The sequence below is a fragment of the Brienomyrus brachyistius genome, chromosome 16, assembly GCF_023856365.1.
Source record: "Brienomyrus brachyistius isolate T26 chromosome 16, BBRACH_0.4, whole genome shotgun sequence".
NCBI classification, from domain to species: Eukaryota; Metazoa; Chordata; class Actinopteri; order Osteoglossiformes; family Mormyridae; genus Brienomyrus; species Brienomyrus brachyistius.
Window position 1 is genome coordinate 12,370,330 of NC_064548.1, and position 23,729 is coordinate 12,394,058.

A 23,729-nucleotide genomic window follows, 5' to 3' on the forward strand; every position below is an offset into this window, starting at 1 on the left:
CGAATCATCTGAGTTTCCATGATTTCTAATGAGAAAATTTGCTTTGATATATGAGTGCTTTGAATTACAAGCACATTTCCAGAATGAATTATGCTCGCAATCCAAGGTTTTACTGTATTTATTCTTAAACTCTACAAACTGAGTTCCCCAGAAACTTTGCTTAAAAACTACAGCAGTAACACTCTTAAGAAATCTATTTTCTTACGGTTTTTTTTTTTTTTGAAAAAGATGAACAATCAGATCCTTTAGCTGCATTCTTGGTAAGAATTCTGTACATTTCCGAAAAGCCCTATCACACCTGCCAGCTACCATGGACAACAGAGATAAGGTGCAAAAGAGACAAACGTGATAGTGCCCAAGGGGGGAAAAAAAGCATTCAATGTTAATGTTGCATTTAGAGAACAGGCTGTACCATTCAACACATGGAAAACATTAGGCACGAGCCAACTTTCTGAATGTTATTGAGGGTATCAAGATATTAAATTGCTCAATAAACCACTTTGATAGGCTAGTCCTTCAATATATTATACAAATCGCTAACTGACGAACACAAACCATTTGTAATTCCAAGTTCTACAGAAGAATGCGTTGCCAAGGAAAACCTGCGTTTTTATAGAGGAGTCTAAGCAGCTTTGACCGTGCTGCACTTTAACAGCCACTAGATGGCAGTAGCGCTACACTAACCTACCTACCAGATAGCTGGGGCCTATAATCTGGTATACGCTTTGTAAATTGAACTATTATTATTACTAGTTTTATTATTATTAATAATAATAATAATAATAATAAACAATAATAATCATCATTATTAGTGGTGTTATTACTGTTATTATTAATGATAAGATCTTAATAATGTTCCATCTCTGTATCTTAAAAAGAAATCATAAAAAAATAAAAAATTTAAGCAGGGCTGTAACTGCTTTTTGGCACCAGACAGCCAATGGCCACAGTCTCCCGGCACAATCGGCGCTCCGCCACTCTGTAGGACATCAGATCATGCATATCCACGAACCCGATCTGAACATCGCATCAGCGAGGGCCCAAGCAGCCCCCATACTGAAACGCGGCCAATATGCACTTAGGGTAACAGCCTGGAATGTGTGCTGCTCCTAATGGGCACCGGGACGACAGCTTATAAAAGAACATTAAAGCTGGTTCAACCTGAAGGAGCATTTATCATCAGATCCAGTATTAGTCATACCAAATTTCTGGTGCAAGTTAAAAAAGGAACAAAAAAAAAAGGGAAAAAATCCTTCAGTTGAATCTGCCTTAGGCTGGAAGCAAGAAAAGCGTAATTAAAAAAAAGCAGGACAGGAAGGGAGCGTGGTGGCCTACCGTACCTCCTGCCGGTAAATTCCGCTTGACCTTTCTTGTTGAACAGAAATCTGGAATCGCTGTACCCCCAGCCATTCCATTTCATAACCTCCTGCCTAGAAAAACGGGGCAGAGAGACAGCTGATCATAGCATGCAGAGGGAACCATACCTGGCCCAAGGCAGCCCCACCTAAACGGGGTAAAGGGGCAGCGGGCTTTCACCCCCAACCTACTAAGTCCTCATTAATTGCCTCAATTTCTAGTTCATCACCTGCATACTTGTACCTACAAGTTCCTTCAAAGACACTAGTGTATAATTGCTTTTGGGCCATTTTTCAGTAATTAAGAGCAGAGCCATGGGGGGGGCAACCTGTAAGTTAATAAAGGACTGACATCTGTGAAGCAGATTCGCTTCAAATGCTAAATTGCAGGTCGGTGATGGGTTCAAGACGAGCATAAAACTGCAAATGACACCCTGCTGTGCAGTTCATTACGTACCGTCACACTGGGAGAATACAGGGATATTATAATACAGCATTTTTAAAATCTCAATCTCAATGCATTCAAAGAAATAATGCATCCATACAACAGGAGTAGTACTGGGATTTAAAACATTTAAACTAAACAGAAACAACAGAGCACATTAAAAGCATATTAATATTGCTTTTCTCCCCCACCACAAACAGACATCCTCAGAGGATACAATGTTCCTGTCACGGCCCACCTGCCGTTTGATTCCTTACTTTAGCGACAACACAGTTACCATAAAGGGGAAGCTCCGCAGCCCCTCTGGTAGGAAGCTCAAGTGCTGTCTGGGTAAATGTAGGAGTCTCAGGCCGAACATTTCAGCACAGAAGTGACAGGTCCCATTGCAAATGATGACAATTCAGGAATGTATTTAAAAACATGCCTGGACCAATCTCCATTTAGGAAGTTAGATTAAGGTTTTATTTAACAGGTTTAAACCTACTGAGCAGTGAGGGATGGAATTAGACTGTTATGCAGTCTAATTATTTAGACTGTTACACAGTCTAAAGAAATGTTTAATGTTTATCTATGTAATAAGTGCACTTCTGCACATAACAAAAAAACACAATATAGCATTAGAACATGTGCAAATTAAGAGTAACACAATAAAACCGAATAATAATTTCTCCTGATCTCCAAAAAGATACTGATAACTTGCTGGATGGCGAGATGAACACCGCTTAAGTTCCCAAACCTCTCCTCAGGGGCACCTCCGCCATTCCATGTTACATTTCACCACCAGCTCATTTAATTAATTAAATTAGTTTTAAAAGTTGATGACATATTGATCAGCTATACGAAGTGTGGTCGAGTTATCGATAAAGTACATGGGTGCATTGTATGGTTGCTGCAAATACTGAGGAGATTTTAGCGGACAGTTAGAGGTGGCTAAGCTAATACATTTTGACAGGCACAAAAACACAATAGTGTCACTCTAACAAGATCATTTAAACATCAAATTCTTGGGCAGTGTGATTTTTTTACAGTCCTGTGTGTGTGTGTGTATATATATATATACATATATAAAATGTGTGTGTGTGTGTGTGTGTGTGTGTGTATATTATATATATATATATATATATAAAATGTATATATGTATATATTGTGTTTTACATATACACATACATAGTCTATTTGCTGTGTAAATCAGCAGTGCCAACTGCAGTGTCCTGCAGTGAGCATTAACCCCATATGGGCCAGGTAATATACACTCAGCTAAATGAACACAGGCGGCCTGTAGACCACTGTGACTTCTAAATGGACAGGTTTACACACACCGGCGGCTCCATTTAGACGTACATGTTAATATATTCTTCACGCTCATTTTTCAGCCTTAACTGCATGCGTAACACATTTATGGAGCCTCCCAACTCAAAATCGATGGCTAGAAGCAGAGATAAAAAGCTCCTTCCAAAACACAGTACTTTTGGTAATTCTGAGTGTAAAAGTGTAAATCTTCAGTATCATTTAGACACAGTTCTAAAATGACTGAAATATTCAGGCACTCGATATTTTCTGACAATAGAGTGTAAGCAGCACAACGTGGCTGAAGGAAAACAATACATCAGTGTCCCTAAGATACTGTCAATGCATTACTTTGTAAGGAATGTCACTGGAACAAAGAAAAACAAAACCGATGCATCATACAAGCAAATTTGTTTTTAACAGTTTTGTGTGTGGTGTCCTTGTGTTTCCTGACAGCTAGCACGCCCATATTGACAGAAATGGGCGAAAGTGAACTGACTAGAAGCATATAACCGGTTCGGCTGCTAGCTGCCATGCGGGCGGTTTGGACTTCACATTTACGCTGCTCGCGAATTTCAGGCTGCTGACATTTGCCTTACGGTTTAACGGAGTTAAAATAAACCCACAAAACAGTAACTCAGGGTTACACCAGCCCATGTATCTACGTTCCAGTGCACATCCTCGCGCAAGTACACCGGAACAGCTCTGATCCCAGATCAGTCAGTGCGGGATAAGGGGGTTACATCAAAGCTGTTCCTTAAACTCTTTTGGTATCGAGCTTCATACTTTTAAACAAAATTCACACCGTTTAGTAAAAAGAACCTAACGAAGAAAGAGGTCCAGCTTTTACAAACATTGACAAATGTAGGGCGTGAACCGTAGCACCTGATCTGTTTGCCCTCCTAAGATCTTCAGTTACAACTATCAGCGTTTGCTGGCAAAATCCCCAGAATAAAAAGCAACCAAGGAAAAAGTTTACTTTCCTATTAACACATTAACTAGAGAGGTTATAGAGGAACAGTGAGAAACAAACTTCAACTGACCTGAAAAAAAATCTATAGCAGTTTCTTCTTCCGAAGAAACCCAAGAAACAAAAAGATGTTAAAAAAAACACCCTTCTCTGTAACATTATACAGATTTTAATGCACGGAGGCTACATAATAGCAGTACTATTGTGGGGAGGACACGACTCAACGACACACTACGGCCCGGGACACGCGAGGGGGCTGGGAGTGTGCTTGGCTCGCGAGCCACGGCACGAGCGCACGCAGGACTGGTTCATAAAGCGCGTGACGACCGCATACTTGCAGCTTGCAAGGGAGGAAATGAAAGTAATACTATAGCCCAGTCCGGCTTGGGATATTGGCACGGATCTGCTTTCCTAGATTTCATTTCACGCTTTGAGGAAGCGTCAAACCTGATCCCAAGTTTGCTTAGTTCGCTGCCATACGGCGGTGACACGCCCAAAGCAAGTTGCGCTACTGGACGCTAGGTGTCCATTTCTGTCATAGTAGTCTGTCGGTTTACCCTTCGGGCATCTCAGTATTCATAGCCCTTAGCACTGTGCCAAACCAATTATTGTAACGCACAGAGTTAAGCGGTGGTTATTCCAAAGTGTCCGCTTTGTAGATCGGTACACAATAAAATTACATACACATAATGTCCCTATGTCCCCCTCCCCCCGCCTCCCCTAGGACTCGAACAACTGTGCAAGATAAAGTCGCCTGCTTTATTAAATTAGTGAAACATCCCACTAAACGCTAATTGCACCTTTAGGCGAACAATTTTGCTTTGCTAGTTCGGATGAATGATTCTGGCAAGCCTCAGGACCTACAACGTGTGGACCTTTTATTTGCGTTTTGTAAGTTTATGAGATGTTTCTTGAAATACTGTTGTCTTGCCAAAGCGTTTATTATCAATGGCCCCGCATCGCCCCCAAATGAAAGTGTGTTTCTTTTGCTGACATGGACGAACGTGCGTCATCTTGGGGAACCCAATCTAACAACAACCGTAAACAACGGCTCCCCTGAGTAATGCCCCACTGGCCTCATAAGGCCAAATAAAGAGCCCCAAGACAAGGGACATGTGCCGTTACATTGCCTTTATTTTCTAGTGGCTCAATCTGCTTCTCAATAGCTTTCTGAAGTCTGGTAAAATCCTTTGTCATTGTGACCACAGAGAATTACAGGCAGACATCGTAAGGTAGTCTGTGACATATGTACATTCACCTTACACAGCCTTAGGTGCAGAACCTTAAGTACCTGAGACCACAAGATTTCTCACACAGGCAAAGGATAACTGTAAAACTACATCCTGTTCCAATTAAGAGACTGGTGCTTTATTTCCAGGATCTACCTTCAATGCAACTCTTTCACATGTAAATTAAGCCTCTACACCTTATCCAAAGCTGTATATTTGAAATAACCACCAACTATTTTTCGCAGTGCACACCTACGGCAGCACACCTGTTATGTAAACGTGCATGTCCACACTGGCACACTTCACACATCCGGGCTGGCAGTGTGCATGAGCCCAGGGTGCTGCATGTGGATAGTTGAGAAAACACTGACCTTAAGGGTTTCTGGCATTCCAGTACTGTGTTAAATGTTGCACATCAATGTCACACTGCACTACTGATTACATCATAGATACCACATACTTTTGTCCAGTTCCCTGCAGAGCTATGCAGCAGTTTAATATTCTACAGTCTCCTTTATTAAATGATATAAATAAAATATTACATAAAGTATTAACTGCTCTTTTGTGACATGTTTCTGTTACATATATATTTTTAATTAACTTCCAATTCGACTGTAAACTTATGTCAAGTCAGATGTAGGATTCTTCTTATAACTGCTGCTGTAAGGCTGAAATTTACCGTCATGGGATTAATAACGTTCATCCTGCCTGATTTTTATATGGCACCACTCAGGGCAAGTTTATGCAAAGCGATTACGTATAAAAACCTTCATGATGACACGTTACAATATGGATTCTGAAAAAGTCACAAAATGCGATTCGGGGTGTGCGTTTCAAGGCAGCAAGTCTCTGACTTGAGTGTCATAAGAGGACACCTCATTACGCTACTGGCGGCAGTAAACGCCCTGCACTCCCCACACGCCGCTGTGTACATTTCTAACACCATGTGTCGCTGTGGCTCCGAACAAGCGTGCGCTGTCGCCACCAAGGAAGGAAAGTCGCACCACAGCCGCTCCCACCAATCAGAGGCGCGCTTTTAACGGAAAGTTTTCCCCGCATAACTTAAAACAAGATTACGGTTTTAAAATTGGCGTTTTTAACACAAATGTGTATAACGTCTCCTAATGCCATTTAATTAACTGAAAGCAAGTAAAACTAACATATAGGCCTATTTGACGCCAGTTTTTGTTCTGTATTGGATGTTGTACTGGATCGTCCGTGGCCAAGTACACATAATATATTAAATATATATTATAGATATATCTAAGATTAAGCATTTTAAAAAACCTGCTTGTGTGTGCGAGACAAAGTAAATGCTTTAATCCCAATGACAACAGGGTTGCAATAAAAAATGTCCCAAACTAACCGAAACCAAACATTTTGTTTAAATGCGAGAAAATCATAACGGTCAATAATATTTCTACGCCAACTAACTTTTCACAACTTTATCGAAAGCAATTCTTGAGTTTAAAGGCGCCTGCTTCGGGCAATTCAGGGCGTGGAGATCAGCACTTTTTTACACACTCGGCTAAAAATAACTAAAACAAGTCATTCGTTTATTTTAAGGCTAAAGGAAATATACGAACCACTATACATGACCACGGACTCCCTGAAAATTAATATATTTCCGTGCAAGGCCGGTGCGTCCCTTTAAAAACTAAGCAATACAACCTACAATGACATGTTCCGTTACGTCTACACGGTCGACTAGCTACACTATTTAACTACAGTTTGGTAGGTAACTAACTGCAACTTAACTAGATCAATCAGACAGACAAAATTCACTCAAACCGCTCCTTTCGCCTGTCATACCTAGGGAAAGCCAGAGCTGCCGCACCCATGCAAGAAATGAATGGACATATTGTTTTAGCAGCAGCCTGCTTTTCGTGCTGTCGGGATCACTTCTCCGTCGCGATAAAATCGTTCAGGCGCGTCAGACCATATTTTAAAAAGATTTATTGAGTGACATTTACAGATCAGGAATGCTAGGCATGCTGATCAACTGTCAACATCCGCTAGTCTCGCTGCTACTTGACATAGAGGTGCCGTAGCATCGCACCATAAAGCGGCTAGCCGAAGCCCTCCGTCCGCTAACCCACCTCCTTTTTGGCACCGTTTTCGCCCTCACGGGGTCCGAGTCCGCCGCCTCGGCCTTGCATTCGCTAGCAGAGATCCGCGGATGCAAATGGCCGGCGATCAGCCGGAGTCTTCGGTCCGCAGCTTCCTGCCGCCCGGAGCCGTGGCCACTGGACGCCATGCCGCTTCCGCGCCGCGCAGGGGGAAAGGCTGAGCTGTCAGAGGTCAGGCGACCGACGGTAAGCCGCTAGGCGTCAGGGAGACTACTCCCAGCATGCATTGCGCGGCGCGCACCTTAGCGCCTCCCCCCTCGCGCTTCTCCACTGAAGGTACGATGCGGGGGCGGTGGGGGGCGAACAGTTCAAAATCAGGACACACCACAGTTACACCGCACGCTTCACTGAGCTTTTCATGGGCGTGCTCGTGTACGTTCAATACGCCAATAAATTATACATGATACTAATGTGTTGTGTTTTTAGGAATTTTCAATGTTTTACTAGTGAAAGGCCTACCAGCATGTAATCTTGTTGAGAAGTTTCACTTATTTTGATGCACGTGTATTTTTTGTTAACAAAGAACTCAAAGCCTGTTGTTAGTATTATGGAAACAATCAGATTGTATTATTTTGTATTTTCTGAAACGGGCATGTAAATACTACTACAGCCAAATGTTACAGGTGATAGGAAAAGTAACAAAATAAATCAGCAATGTTATATTAGTTTGTGCAATCTGTTTGTGTTTAGTGTTTGGAATAAAAAACGTGTTTATTATTGAAAACAATTAGCATATAATATCATGCACACAGAAGTAAAAAGCTCTGCGTATTTGTACCCAAATACAAAAACCAGGGGTGGATTAATGGTTAGGCTGTTCTAGGTCTCAGCAAACGTGAGAACTGGGCCCCGCCCCACCTTGTCCCAGGAAACTAAATTGGAAACACCCATGTGTCCATGCTGATGTCAGCCTAAGACCCCCAGATAAATTAATCTGCTCTTGATCAACAATATCAAAAATATTACATTGAATTGCTTTCATTTTTGTCTGAAGTAGCCTATTTAGCCTACTTCTAATACTGTAAACAGCCTGGGATTCCAACTTAAGATATTACAGAACTACATGTATGTTTTGAGTCCTGTCTTTAAAATTCTTGCACAAGTAAAACTTAGTTAATGATAGCCGTCTTTACATTACTGGGCTACTTATAATCTTTTAAGTCATCCTTTTGCAGCAACAACCGATGTCTCACTTAATATAGACATAAATTAACAGAGTGGTCTATATGTCAGAGTAGTATTGTTAAGATTGTGATGTCAAAATAAACAGCCATTCTCCATAACTGCCCAAGACTATTAAACATTATTGTATGCTACCACAATGGACCTTCTTCAGTTTAATTTGATTTGCACTTAATTTTTTCAAGCTACTTTATAATGTTTCATGTCATAGTTTTTCAGCAACAAGTAATATCTACTTTTTTATGGAAAGATACGTTTTTTGATCCACACGAGATTCTCAGTGTGTGCGGTGGGGGCAGGTGGGGTTAATCAGACATTATTCGAATAATGATAGGTGAACTTTGACTGGTAATTCTGCCTAAAATACCCATCCCTTGTTTATAGCGTCACAGGGGGCCTGGAGTATGTCCCAGGAAATCACAAGGGAAGGAACACCATGCACAGAATTGGAAGTCTAATGAAATCTAATGAAATAGTCATCCCCGTCAAGGCCAGCTGATGGTATGGTCCTACCTGTACTGTACCATGTGGCAATGAGATACACCTGCACCACATGTTCAGTTCTCATGTGAGTGAAGCCCCCCTGGATAATTAGACAATGGTTTAACCCTCTAATGCAGTACAACAAACCAACCAAAACACAAGTGAATGTTTTTTATTTCAATAAAACACAGCTCATACAAAATGCAAGTTAAAGTAACATCTGTACAGAGGATCAGTATAAAATGAACATGTCTTTTCCCGGATAATGCCACCTGGCTACAGTCATGCGATTCCCATACTGCGAGAATATTGGGTGAATTTAACAAAATATTACAGCATATAAGAAGTCTCATTGAATACTGGGAATTGTGTGAGAGCTGGGCAAAGTTCTGTTTGAGGGAAACGTGACAGCAGTGCATTTTGACATCATCCCACCCACCGTCCAGCTGTGGGCAAGGTTTGGGTCCGTCCAGTCAGAGGATTAACTCCCAAAACAAAGTTCTGTAATGCACTGACTGCGAGCAGTTAAGAGTCTAAGTGTATTACAGAACTTTACTCGGAAAGCCGCAGTGCAAGCAGGAATTCCTCCACTGAAGCCCCTTTCACCATCACACCAGAAAGCAGCCTTTAAAACAAACCACAAGGGTGAATGCCTTGGGCACCTTCTGAGCACACCCACTAATGGCACATTAACCAGGCCCGGATCTCTAAACGCAAAACACAGGTCTGGTTTTAAACTACCTGTAGGAAATCTGTGACATTAACAACACAGCAGGTATGGCAAATTCCCAAATGGTGTCACTACCAAGTTATATATATACTACTTATAGTTATATATTACTATAAAGTATGTATAGTGTATTCCGTTAGCAGAGTAATGACGCTAGGGGCGTACATCAAAAAAAATCTTGACCTTTAAATGGGGCCTACAGTGAAATCCATATTTTCAAAGTAAGAACAGACAATATAAATGTATTTAACCAAAACATACGGTGGCATGACATACAATTAAACACAGTATCTCTGCTATTGTTAAATCTTCTCTACGGCGTTTGTGAGTGTATCACTCTTCTTGGTGGTCGATACGTGGAAAATCTGCGAGTCTAAATTTTTATAGTCAAGCGTGCATGAAAATGACAAAACGCTCATTTAAAATGTCCGTTTGAATCAAACTAGCATTTAAGAAGGTACCTGATATCGTTATGTAACTTCTGATACTTCGACACGAAGCTAAGCACTCAACGATTTTATGTAGCTTAGATTTTAAATGTTAAAAACGGCAAGACTGGACTTTGTACATTGTCACGTGCCTTGTCATACTTTAATAAGCATTAGCATATATACAAATGTCACTTTTCTGTGATTATAACTTACAGTTGTTACACTTATAAAAGTTCACTTATTGTCCTTTTGCATAAAATGTACAATCAATAAATGCACATAAATGCACACAATTAAAGACAATACCACAAAGTATGCATGTGACAAATGGCATGTTCATAAGTGTTATTATTACAAGCATTTAACGTACACTTCATTAGCTAGCTATAGCCAACATACCTGGTACAAGTAGGGGAGCAGTTAGCTATGAAGCCAGCTGCAGTCCAGCTCGAGATGAAAGCGATCATAAAATGGCAAAAAATAAGATCTGAAAACACTGCAGCACTCATTACCGAAATGCGCACTTTGTCACATCATTTTGTGGCCGTCGGCCTTGCTGTGTCCCGCCGCGAAGTGATCATGAGGTGCTTTTCCACCACTGGAGCCTACCTTCGCATATTACTACTCCTCCGTGCAGAGCAGCCTGCAGCTGGAAGAATGTCGACGTGGAGCTGCCAACCGTGGACGCGCATTCGTGGACGCGCTCTGCGAGAAAGCGCTCTCTCGCCGCGAACTCGAGCAGCGGGCTGCGCCGTAGGTGGAGGCGGTGGCAGAGGTGGCGCGAGCTCCTTAACAGGTACGTGTCAGGACGCGCATTAATAGCTGATATAAGTAGTGAGGCGCTTTCAAACGATGCCTGCTTGCATCGTATTTCCAGCTGTCCACAAAAATTCAGATGACAGACTCTTTAGGATGTTAGCGTCACTTATTCTGGATACTGATAAATACGTTTCTTTTTGGCTTTTTGTCTGTGTTTCTAATTAATTACTTTGAATTACAGCATAGGTCTGGCAGGGATAATATAGCCTATAATGCTTATCTTAAAAAGTGTTGGGAATAGTACAAGTGGGGCAGATTGTAATTTATTTGCTTAGTGGACTTTAATCCGAGGTGACTTAGCTTAAAAATTAACCATTTTCATCGCCCAATTATGTATATTTTGGCCACAAATCCCAGGTCTAGGCCTATAACCAGAACGATACACAAAAGCTGTCAGGATGATGTTCAATGTTTTTATTGAATATTCCTTCATCATAGTCTGTCCTGTTTGTTTTCTGGTCATGGTACAGACAAGCATTGTTAAAATGCATAATGTTTTTCAATAAAACATTGAAAGGTCATTGGAGGCTGCTCAAAGAATTTATTATTATTTGTTGTCGTCACCCGGATATTCACATTAATAAACCATAGAAAAAGGGGGCCCTGCCTTGTGTCCGTAGCTTCCAGATAGGATCCGGAGCCCCGCGGGATGGATGGAGACCTCTCGACGTCGTTTAACCTTGTGAATAGACACATAGAAATCACATATGCATAATTTAAGGACAAATATAAAATATAACGTACTATATATACCACTATACGATGACGGAATGGTAGGCCAACAGTGGATGAAAATTAAAAGAGGACACCTGGATTAAACTGGACTGCGCGCGGCACCTCAATTTTTTCAATGTTAATTTAATATTTGAAATACTTTAAAATATTATTTTGAAGTTGTTGTAAACGTAATTCACTCAAGTGTTTGATGTGCTGTTTATAGTACAGTACTTACTAATGTGACTGTAGAGTACCGCCTTAGGATTGTTGTTGTTCCCACGTAAACCACTAAGGGTCGCTAGCATGCGGAACTTGGTCTCCCAGGACGACTACCAGCCAATTTTGCATACAGTCGTGTAAATATATTTTAGGAATGGGTTTAGAATTCACGCCTAAGATGCAAAATACCAGTACCCAGGTAAGATAGCTACATAATACCCCTATCAAAAGCAAGGGTAGCAGTGCAGACCTTCTCACATAAGTGATATTGTCTTCCCCATGCTGCCACTCTCCAACTGGGATTGGGTGTGACACGTCTCAGGTGACCGTTGTCACGGTAGGTGAGGACCTCCAAGTTCCACGCGTTGTTTTGCCTCACGATCCCAGCACAAAGAGAGGTCCCTGTCTTGGATGCGGTAATGCATATCCACTTTTTTGAGACTTGTCAGCATGTTTCTCCTGACTTCACATTGTGGTCAGGCCATAATAATGGTGCACTCAACTCATATTTTATCTCCTTTGTCACATTCTAGGGAACGATGCTGAGTAACTATATTTCATTTAGGTATACTACGGTATTCCGCTGTGTGGCAAATATATTGATTTCACCCAGTGTCTTTATCCACGTTTCAGCCTTGGTCTCCCAGAGAGACGATAACCTTGTGACATCATCAGCTCTTGTTTTCTTCTGTGGGTTACTTCTTTCCTCCATCAAGCTTTCCTTCGTGATGAATCAGCTAAGTACTAGTCTCTGCAGCACCAGAGTGACAAACTCCCAAGGCTGAACCTCGGCTGACTAGAAGATCAAGTTACCTCTCATTGAGCATTAATTTAGCTGTTTAAATCATTTGACATGTTTGTGTTCATGCAAATTACAGCATCTGTCCATGCCATCGTCTGCTTGTCCAGGTAGGGCTTATCCAGCGCCATGAAGAACCAACCACACAAAAATTAAAATAATATGTCTTAAAAGTATGATTTAAAAAAAATGATAACCCATCTTGTAGGATATAATAGAATATGCTAATTTGGAACTAAGGCAAAGTTGTCGGTCGATCGCTGTTGTATATGTTATTTTATTTACTTACTATATATATGACCTTACTATTCTATACAGAGCTGAAATGTAGAATAATATTTACATGTAATACATGTTGTGTATTTCTCCTTGTTGAACTGTAACCTGCTTTATAGCCCACGCTGCTGTAGGGTTTCGTGTCACGACGTAAAGTCAGCCAACGTGAGGCTGGAGGTTTAGCAGAGGGGGACGATCCCTCCGCAGTACACTGAACGCCCTTGACTGGCTGCGGCAGTTCGTGGGCAGGACATCTCGGCTGCTGGGGTTTTCCGTATATTTTCACAAGACCAGAAGTAGTGAATTATTTCCAAGGCAGCAAGCTTCTGCATCGGACTGCTGTCGCGTGTGGTCTGCGATTCAGTTTCAGAGCGTCGTTTGGGAATATAAACCGATAGCCTACTTGGAATACGGACTGGGATTGTAACTCATCACAATGATGGAGATCGAGTTGCCAAAAATGCACCAGAGTCAACAGGTAAAGGGCGAGCTAGGTATATATTATCACGGCATTTTATGCTACAGCAAACTCACGTTTCAATTTCATATTGTTGATTTCCTACATGGTTAGTATAGAACTTAAAATACACAACGGTGATGTGATCATTTTCGTCATTCTGTTATTAACTACAATTAATATATTTTATACTTATTATATGTAATGCTCTATGTATATGTTTGGTGGAACCTGGGATATTGAAGCCGAATTGCTGTAACTACCGTTTGTCGGCGGATTGTTACTATTAAAACTGTTATATTTAAAACATATGTTAAATCAGGTGTTCGTTTGTTCTTGACCTTGTTAGTCTGAATAACTACTTTCTAATAACCTGCGAATCGTCTGTACAATCGGGTAGGCGTTCTGAATGCCACAATTTCCGATTCTGCGCCATTCATACATTCATAGAAAAAATTGCACCGTCATTGAACTTTTGGTGGTTGTAAATCCACGTGTGAAAATCTTTTATATACATAAAACGTTTAAAGACATGTGCAAAATGTTACTTATAACGACAATCGAAATGAGAAAGGGAGAACTTAAACAGGAACCTAAACTTTTTTCCTCGTATATCGGATACGTACAGTTGTGTTGGCCTTCGCGAGCCTCCTTGCTACTGCGAGGTTCCCCCACATAGCATGTGATCCCTTGTAAAGATGGCATCAGCGGCTACCTTTGCGTTGCTCAGCTGATTGCACAATCGCGGGTGGCCTCAGTCAGGACCGCTCATGTTTGTCTTATTCTATACCCTGACGCAAGTGGTAATCCGCAGCGTAAAGACATTGGTCCTTGCTAAGTAAATAATTGTCCGGGCTTTTGTGAGACGGTTTGATTGTAGAAACTGATTATGCAATCAGAGCCAAATCTAAATGTATTATGATTACATAATAGCCGAAAAATGCATGTGTATATGTTTAGGGAGGTGTTTGTGTTAATCTTAAAATGATTACTATGGATATAATAGAAAAGTGAAGTATGCGCTGTGTGCCAGCAAGCAGGGTCATTGAGCCTTATTGTGACCATTTTAGCTAATTAAATATAAAAATTTGGCCTGTTCGACACGGTAGACCGGTTTCAGAGACAGTACCCTTTTTGCTTTTTCTAGCAGGTGAAAAGGTGAAACGGCCGAGTTTGTGTAGCTTGACATAAATAGTAAAACCAGAAGAGCTTGCTTGAATTGAAATGTCTCTACAAGACGGTCTGGACTACCGATGAGTTTGTCACGGGCCTGCCCGTGTACATTTCGTATTTAGTGGTTTGATTAATGCATATTTATTTAGTGTTAGTGATTGCAATGTGATAGACTTCTGCCATGTAATTTCAGTTTTGCGCATATCTGTGTGGTGTGGCATGTGATTGGTGTAGCGTTGCCATTTCAATCACTGGATGATCTATGCACTTTGGACATTCTCTTATGCACTTGCAGTTCTCTCAGGTGGTGAGGTGAAGTTTAGGTTTCATAATGCAGAAAAAAGGTTCCCTTTTGCGTGAACAAAAAGTCCACTATTTTATTTCACCGAGCGCGTGAGGAGTTTGACTAGTAACACCTGAAGAAGTCTTATTTTTCACGGGACTGGTTCTTTGTTGCCGGTCTGGAGCCGGCCTGCCTCGTGCGCTCATTACTAGCCGCTGTGACGTTTCTGTTCCTGCTATAACAAAGCAGTTGGACATGGGCAACGCATGTAGCGCCAGGAACGTGTTTCCGTGCTGGGCATTCTGCTGACATGTCATTCGGAGATATCAAAAACACTACGCGAATATTCAAATATGTTTAATATGAAATTAATAATCAGTTCTGAACGGGTTTGAGAAACATGTACATTTTAAAAATCATTGGACTTCACATGAGAGTTAACGTTAAAAAAGCAATAATTTAGTTTTGGATGCTGCTATTTATTAAATAATGGGAGGAGGTTTTTTAATAAGTATTTTTTTCCTACAAGTGACTGGAAGTCATGTAAAATCAAGGAAGTTTATATTAGCTGATGGCCTGTTACATCATCTCTGCTGTAATAACTTCTTAAATAGTGCAAGATAGGGGGGCTTTGGGGGGGTTCAGTAACACTAATATATTTTGAGAATTTCCTTCCAGTAAGCACACCATTTGACTTTCAAGATTATGAAAGAGGAAATGTAAAATATAATGGAAGCATTTGAGACTATTCAAATATTAAATTTAATAGCAATTATATGTATCTTATATGTCTGGTACAAGGCTCCTTAAGGCAGATTTAAATCTAAATGGCACTTATACAGATGTTAGCTTTTTGTAGTATTGTATGTCTGTAAGTTATTTTTAGTCGATTGTAGCCTGAAAACTAAAATAATTATCTGAAATGTAACAGCAAAAAATAGGTTTAATAGTACTATGAAGACAGTATTTTCACAGAACCTAGTGTGCTGCCATGTTTGTGAAGAGAGTAGCACTGTAGTAGGACTTTCCCTTCCAGCGTTCAACGTAAAAATAACGTGCCCTTTGTAATTTAGTGTGGTAACCTGGTTATTTTAGTTTATTGCAGAAATATTCCCCCATGCAGCATTGTACACAAAAAAACGACTTCATAACTGAATAACCTTTTAGAGAATACAGTAAACAAGACTATTTACTTTAAACCACATCTCAATATTTTCAAGCAACTGACAATCTAGAAGTTTGGAATTAACTCTATAGTCTTGCCAGTTAATGATATTGGTTTAAATAATTAACTTAATACTTAGGGAATACAAATTATGAAAAGCAATGTTTTGAAAATGACAAAAGATAGCAAAGTTTGTTTAAATAGGAATCTGTTTACCCACCAACAACAGAATTTAGTTTCTTTGAGGATTTTCTTTTCCATTTTCTGAAGTGAAAGGTTCTTTGTGTTTCAGATGTGCTTCGGTCTTGCCTGTTCCTGGCAGCCCTCGTTAGGTTACTGCAGTGCTCATCCACGCTCCGCTTTGCATTTTCAGAGCATTTAATTTATGGGAAACTGAGGATCAGAAACTGGAAAAGGGAAGAAGGGGAAGTCTTCCGTTAACCACAGACACATATGAAACATGCATATTCAGTGCCAGTCAAAAGTTTGGACACACCAAGATGCCTATGAAGGACATTGATACAGAGTCACACCATATGACCCGGCTACCTGATCTTATCACATTAGAAATAGTTTTGGAGGGATTTGGCCAGAGAATGAAGGGGAAAAACAGCTGAAGAGTGATCAGCATATATGGGGAATCTCCTTCAGGACAGCTGCAAAAGCATTACAGGAGACCACCTCATGGATCTGGTGTGGAGGAGACAGTAGGGTCAGGCAGTCCCAGGGTGTAATTGGGGTTAAGGGCCTTACTCACGGGCCCAGTGGTTGGATCATTCTGCTGACCATAGGATTTGAACTGGCAACCTTCAGAATCCTTTATTTTGCATAATTCCTTGTCTGTATGTGTGTGTGTGTGTGTGTGTGTGTGTGTGTGTGTGTGTGTGTGTGTGTGTGTATGTGTGTATATATATATATATATATATATATATATATATATATATATATATATATATATATATATATATATATTACATACAGTATATACATACAGTATGTATAATACTGTGCGATAGTCTTAGGCAAAGGAAATATTTAAAGATATTTACTGGGTAGTAAGTATATGTTTCCTCAGAACAAAAAACATAATTTAGCATTAGAACATATGTAAATTAAGAATAACGATAAAGATGAGTAGGAATTTCTGTTCTCCAAAACGTTACTGATATCTAGTTGGATGGCTAGATGAACAGCGTTTCAGTTCCCAAACCTTCTCAGGGACACCTCAGCTATGTATTCGTTAAATCTCATCACCAGCTTACTTAATGAATAAATTTTAATTAGTTTGAAACGTCAATGAGTGTGCTAGTGGTCTAGTCCTGGGGTAGGCAATCCTGATCCTGGAGTGTCGGTATCCAGCAGGTTTTCAATCCCACCTGATGAGTTATTATCTGCCTGAGATCAGATTTGGTTCATCTGAGGCCCAGTAGGATGGAAAACCTGCTGGGTATCGGCACTCCGGGATCAGGATTGCCTACTCCTGGTCTAGTCACAAAACACATGGGTGTAAATCCTGGGGTTACTTTAGGAGAGACACTTTGACATTCACCATATCATACCAGCATGAAGATCATTTACACATCATTGCCATTGACTGCCTAAGACTTTTGCACAGTGCCGTATGTCATATTTAAAAGTGATAAAGACAAATACGTTTAAAAGTATTAAAAGATATGGTTCGGAAGCAGATACATTTATTCCATTCAGAATGCCGTTGCAGATGGAATGCGATTTGTCTCTTGGAGATTGTCACCAAAGGGGTGAAAGATCACGGAGCAAAAAAATGCTGCTTTCTTAGGACATCGTGTGTATCGTTTGGTGACGAACAAAACTGGCATTTCAGATGCTTTTATCTGATGGCAGTTACACCTTATTCAACCTAAAAATTTTATATATACAAAAATGTATTCATTTAAAAAATGATCTTTTTGACTGGCCGGCATGGCGGCTTAGCGCACAGTGCTGGTGCTTCATACCTCCAGGGCGGTGGGTTTAAATCCTACCTCTACTGCTGCAGGTGTGTGCAGTTTGGATGTTTTCCCCATGTTGTACCAGTTTCCTCCTCCTTTGTACTGGAACAGATAAGTAGGTGGAGGATGGATGGATGGATTAATCTGTAACCTATGGCACTGTTCTTACACCCAGTCCAACTGGAAGTACCGTGAACCAGGTGATATCTGTGTAAAACTTGTTTTGCTATATAACAGCGTTGCTTCTAACATGCTTGGGCGTGCCTTTCAGAAGAGCGTTTCACGTACATATTCAGTATATATAAGATTCCTCGTTAATATAAATGAACGGAACAGTAGCTTTGTTGTTCTCCTGAAAGCAGACATCACAAGCCGGCAGCGTGTACATCCCCAACACTTAGCTTCCAGATACTTCTCTCTGGTAGTGGCCGCTTCCGTTTTGTGCTGCTTCCCCAGTTCACCCAGTCGCCTCTGTCTCACCCAGCCAAGTTACCTAATGCTTCAGCTAGGGGAAGCGAAAGATGTCTTAGATGTAATAATGCGACATTCTCTTCGTAAACAAAGGTCACGCGGTGAATGCTTTTCCTTGTGACACAGTCACTGGGTTTTTTTTAAATTCTTTCTGTGCAATCTCTCCGGACTCTTATGAAACGCTCAGCCTACGCATACGTCTGTGAAGGCCGAGGCACACAAGGGCGTTAAGGCGTCCGGGTGGCAGATATGCGCATGCGCGGGGGCTCTGCCGAGGGCCCGCATGTACACCAGGAACCGAGCTGCGGGAACCTGCTGCAGACTGCATTATCTGCACTGCATTATCTGCTCCTCGCACGCTCAAAGCGCGCAGTGAGATTAGCGCACAGGCTGTCCTTTGCCTGCTCTTGACAGAACACAGTGCCCTTTAAAAGCTCCTTCACTGTCTGCTCTTGCTTGTTCAGTTCTGCAGCTGCAAAGCTTTTTAAGCTAACTTCATTTATTTTGTAAATTTAAATTTAATGTCGATTTTTGCCACTCCAAACTGTGAATGAATTCTGTTACTGGAAATATTATCACTACAAATTATTCTCTTCTGAATTTCAATTTACGTATCAGTTATTTTATTTATTTTTGTTTTACATATAAATAAAGTATTTATATTTAGTTCTACAATTCAGTTTAATTACTTGGTGTGTAACATACTTTTTCCAAGAAATTTACATTAATATGTGTGGTTTTTTAAATTTTTTTATTTATTTAAGCAATTCGATTGGTATCATTTAAGTATTACTTTTTGTGTGTTGAGGGGTTTCATACTGGGTCTAAAGGTCTTTAAATTGTCTCCACTGGTTTGTTACTAGTTTGATTCGTCTCTGCTTTCTTGGTGGTTGCTTGTTAGTGGAGTTGTTGCCAGCACCTTTGATGTTATCAATGCCGTGGTGGAGATATGGGTTGCTGAGCGATGGGCAGAAACCCTGCCACGGGGGGGGTCACGGGTGTCCCACAACCTCTGAGTCAGTCATGGGGTTTAATAAAACAGCTTTCGGTGAGGATTTTGGTAGCGCACCATGATGAGCTCGATCGGGCAGGGTCCCGCCCGCCTTGTCACCTGAGCAGCCCTCGCTCTCGGGCCGACTTCCTCAGGCCAGTCCCATGCACTTCTCCGATTGGAGTGAAATTTAAGCCTCACGAATAATTACCATCTACCTCTGGGAGGCTCGGCACTCTCAGAAGGCAGGACAACCTCCTGCATGCTGGCAGCCCCCGTTCCACACCGAGGAAGGAAGCCCTTGAAGCTTCTTGCGAAATGCCCGCCTTGTGAGTATCATCTAGAGCCCGGCTGTGGCGTGCCAGCACACATTAACAGGGACATGTGTGCGTCTCGCGTGACACCAGAGCGGTCTTTCCGGATGCTTCCGCGGGTGGAGACGTGCTTTCCTTCGGCACACCGTGTTTGCCATTCACACTGAACCAAACAGGCTGGACCGGTGCTGGCATTGCGTGGGTGGGGATCACGTATTCCGGCAACAGGGAAGGATGAAACGGGAGACGGACATGTATTATTCACGCAGCTGTGTCTTCTCCATTACGCTCATAATAACACCGGGGGTTGCTGTGAAGTCACGGGACACTCGTCCTCTGGGAGGGAGGGGGCCACCAAGGGGCGGCAGCTTAGTGGTGTTGTCTGCGAGCCCCCAGCCGCTCTCCACCATCTGTCTGTGCCGGACGGATCAGAAGCACTGGTGGGGGTCTCCGTCACACCCGGACCTAGCCTCACCCTCACGCCGCTACTCTGTTCTCCCTCTCTGGCCAGGAAATGGAGCTGATTGACATCCTGTGGAGGCAGGACATCGACCTGGGCGCCGGCCGGGAGGTCTTCGACTACAGCCACCGGCAGAAGGAGCACGAGCTGCAGCGCCAACGCAAGCGGGAGGAGGAGGAGCGGCAGCAGCGGCTCCAGGAGGAGAAGAAGGCGCTGCTGGCTCAGCTGCAGCTGGACGAGGAGACGGGCGAGTTTGTGCCGCGGGCTCCACCCAGCTCCCAGCAGACCGCCACGCCTCCTGAGAAGGTGCAGGTACGGGGCGGTGTGGGGGACACGAGGGCCGTTGCCCGGCAACTAGGTAACCACCCCTGCTACTATAATGAGAGAGCACAGGTGCAGTTCCATAGCAATAGTAGTACTTTAATTTTTTTTTTTGTCGTCGTTTGGTGAAGCGCATTTTCTGAATGTTGCTGGCCCCATGCATGTAAAACCCTGGACATATACTTCTGAAGCCAGTGGGATGCGAATAGCCGCCTGCCGTGCCAGCTGAGCGGAGCTCGTTCTGTTTTTCAGCCTGCTGTCTTCACAGAAGAGGATGTGGGCACCCTGTCATTTGACGAATGCATGCAGCTCCTGGAAGAAACCTTCCCGCTAGTGGAGACCATCGAGGTGAGGGAGGGTCGTTGTCCTGACTTTGACCTGATTTACAATGCTGACGTTCATTTCCTTAGATGTGTCTCTGATCTCTCCTCTCACTCTCTGCTGTTTTTCCAGACCTCTGCTCCTACGCTCGATCCCTCTGTTTTGCCCGCCGCCAACAGCAGCCCAGTCATGATGGGTCCTCAACCGAGCCCCCTGCTGCCAGCAACACCACCCCCCCAGAAGCCCCTGCCGGACCTGGAGCAGGCCTGGATGGAGCTGCTCTCCATCCCTGAGCTGCAGGTACAATAAGTAAATTCATTCGCCTGCGACAGAGGCAGCTGGGATCGCAGCGGACGCCCGAAGAATGCCCAGCTACTCCCGCCCCAGGTCGAGGAGGACAAGTGCACCATTGTTGTGCAGATTTGTAGAGTTGGCACGGGCTGCAGATATATTCAGCAAAGCCCCCCACCAGACTCAGAAGAGACGTTTAGGGTGGGACACAGTGTGTCCACCCACCTATCAGCCGAGATAAGGATGGAATAAAAAACAACTCTGAGATCCTATGTGCCACTCTGTATGAACTGAGTTTCCTTGTAACTTGAAACACAATAGTTAATCAACAGAAAAACAACTTATTTAATTCCATTTAGTTTGATATTCTGGCAGTAATCTATAACCTAGCTATTAGCCGCTAAAGACGCGACAGGATTGTGGCATGTGTCATTTACTGTTGTTCTGCTTCTTCTCCAGCAGTGCCTGAACATGCAAATGGGGGACGTGGTCGAACCACAGGGCTACAGTGCCACGAGCACCTCCCCGGTGGCGCAGGAGCCAAACTACCCGTTCTACCTGCCCAAGATGACAGATGTGATTACAGTCCCGGCGGAGTCAGTCTGCTCCTCGGGGTATCAGAGCTCCTTCGAAGGGGCTTTTGCTGGTGCCGTCCCAGCGGACAGCCCCGATCAAACGACTCTAGAGGCCCCGGACCTGAATGGCGCCTTTAGCGTAGAAAGCTTCTGTGATATGTTTTACTCGGACCTTACAGACACAACGATAAGCCATGGCGGCTCACTGGGTGTGGGTGGGAGTGAGGGTACTGCGCTGGCCGAACTGCCCGAGGAGACACCGGTTAAGCCCATGGATATCTCCGAGTTCACATTGGGGGAAGGATTTGCCAGCAAGAAGGCTGAAGCCGAGTTTCCTGACTCTGACTCGGGCCTGTCGCTGGATGCCAGCCCCAACAATGGGTCACCGGAGAAATCGACGTTTGGCGACGGCTCCTTCGGATTCAGCGACTCCGATATGGAGGAGATGGACAGCAACCCTGGCAGCACTAAGTCTGACTACAGCGAGACGTTCCCACTGTCCGTCGTTGCGGAAAGCATCCAAGGGAATTCCGGCACCCTCAGACAGCCTGGATCCTCACAGGACCAGAACGTCGGGCATCCCAAGACAGAACTGGCAGAGGACGCCGGGCATGACAAACCGCCCTTCACCAAAGACAAGCACCGGAGGCGCATGGAGGCTCGCCTGTCACGAGACGAGCAGAGGGCCAAAGCCCTCCAGATCCCCTTTTCCGTAGACCTCATCATCAACCTCCCCGTAGACGACTTCAACGAGATGATGTCCAAGCACCAACTAAACGAGGCCCAGCTGGCCCTGGTCCGAGACATCCGCCGGCGCGGCAAGAACAAGGTGGCTGCCCAGAACTGCCGCAAACGCAAGATGGAGAGCATCGCGGGCCTGGAGTGCGAGCTGGACTCGCTGCGTGAGGAGAAGGAGAGGCTGTTGCAAGAGCGGTCCGAGAACGACAGCAACCTTCGGCAGGCCAAGAAGGAGCTCAGCAGCCTCTACCAGGAGGTGTTCAGCATGCTCCGGGATGAGGAAGGGAAGCCCTACTCGCCCAGTGAGTACTCCCTACAGCAGACGTCCGACGGCAATGTGTACCTGGTGCCGCGTGTCAAACAGAAGACGGTCAAGACCCGCGGCAACTAGCATTTCTCTGCTTACCGTATTTTTGTACTGCACTACCATAACAAAGTCTATGCAAAAAAATAAAATAAATAAATAAATAAATAAAAAATTTGTAGTATCAAGATCGCTTCAGCATTAGTCCAGCAGCAGAACTATTATATAGTTTTTGCGTATCCAGCCATAGCGGTTTGACGTCTTAATATTTTTTATATTTAGACTTTTGCTTGTACGGCTATAATGTATATTTCTTTCCCCCAAGGAAACCTTTTTTCTCAATATGGTTTGTAAATAAATGTTTATCTTATTTGCCTTTGAAGTATGAAAATGTACTGTATATATCATATTTTAGTATTCTAATCTTTTTTTTTTTTTTGCAAATTTCTCTTAATTTCCGGGCGGTTTTATAAATGATTTATGCTTTGATTTACTGTTCAATTGTTTTATTTCTTGACTTTTCTCTTGTACTTTATAGAAAAAAATAAAATATTCATTTAGTCCCCATCATCTGATATTCTTTGGTCTGGAAAGGATTCTTTGGCACATGTAAAAACACAGGATAATAATCATCTGGGGGCTGAGCAGGGGGGATTGCTAATCTCGCTTACATTAAAATGGGAGATTTACTCTGCTTTCAACTCTATTTTCATATATGACCTCTATAAAGGCTAGAAAGGCACTGCTGTTAATTCTGCCTGTAGCTCCCAAGACATTCACATGTAAAATTACCCATTTTATTATTTTTATTTAGGGCAGCGAGG

General features: G+C 42.8%; 2 protein-coding genes and 2 long non-coding RNA genes across 10 annotated transcripts in view; 1 reads left to right on the plus strand and 3 right to left on the minus strand.

Moving 5' to 3' along the window:
* Positions 1-7,672, minus strand: part of agps (alkylglycerone phosphate synthase) — a 30,464-nt gene extending 22,792 nt beyond the window's left edge. The window contains exons 1-2 of the mRNA XM_048979894.1: positions 7,386-7,672; positions 1,341-1,430 (exon numbers count right to left, since the gene is read on the minus strand). Of these exons, the coding sequence (XP_048835851.1) occupies positions 1,341-1,430; positions 7,386-7,543 (248 nt within the window). The 5' untranslated portion in view covers positions 7,544-7,672. The remainder of the gene's footprint in view (positions 1-1,340; positions 1,431-7,385) is intronic.
* A 1,565-nt stretch (positions 7,673-9,237) lies between these two features.
* Positions 9,238-10,978, minus strand: LOC125710317 (uncharacterized). The gene is made up of 2 exons (XR_007382960.1): positions 10,641-10,978; positions 9,238-9,705 (listed from the first exon to the last, which is right to left on the minus strand). It is a non-coding gene; the product is annotated as an uncharacterized LOC125710317 (long non-coding RNA).
* Positions 10,979-11,704: 726 nt separating this feature from the next.
* nfe2l2a (nfe2 like bZIP transcription factor 2a) lies at positions 11,705-23,472 on the plus strand. Of its 7 annotated transcripts, none has more exons than XM_048979895.1 (6): positions 11,705-12,905; positions 13,191-13,549; positions 20,407-20,667; positions 20,929-21,024; positions 21,130-21,297; positions 21,748-23,472. In XM_048979895.1, the coding sequence occupies exons 2-6, from the start codon at positions 13,508-13,510 to the stop codon at positions 22,990-22,992; spliced, it is 1,812 nt and encodes a 603-aa protein (XP_048835852.1). In that variant the 5' UTR covers positions 11,705-12,905; positions 13,191-13,507; the 3' UTR covers positions 22,993-23,472. The 7 variants fall into 7 exon arrangements, with proteins under 7 accessions (XP_048835852.1, XP_048835853.1, XP_048835854.1 ...); XM_048979896.1 differs by having other exon boundaries at positions 11,705-12,412; positions 12,630-13,549; XM_048979897.1 differs by having other exon boundaries at positions 11,705-12,412; positions 12,713-13,549.
* On the minus strand, positions 16,329-18,778 carry LOC125710316 (uncharacterized). The gene is made up of 2 exons (XR_007382959.1): positions 18,153-18,778; positions 16,329-16,556 (listed from the first exon to the last, which is right to left on the minus strand). It is a non-coding gene; the product is annotated as an uncharacterized LOC125710316 (long non-coding RNA).
* Positions 23,473-23,729: the final 257 nt, after the last annotated feature.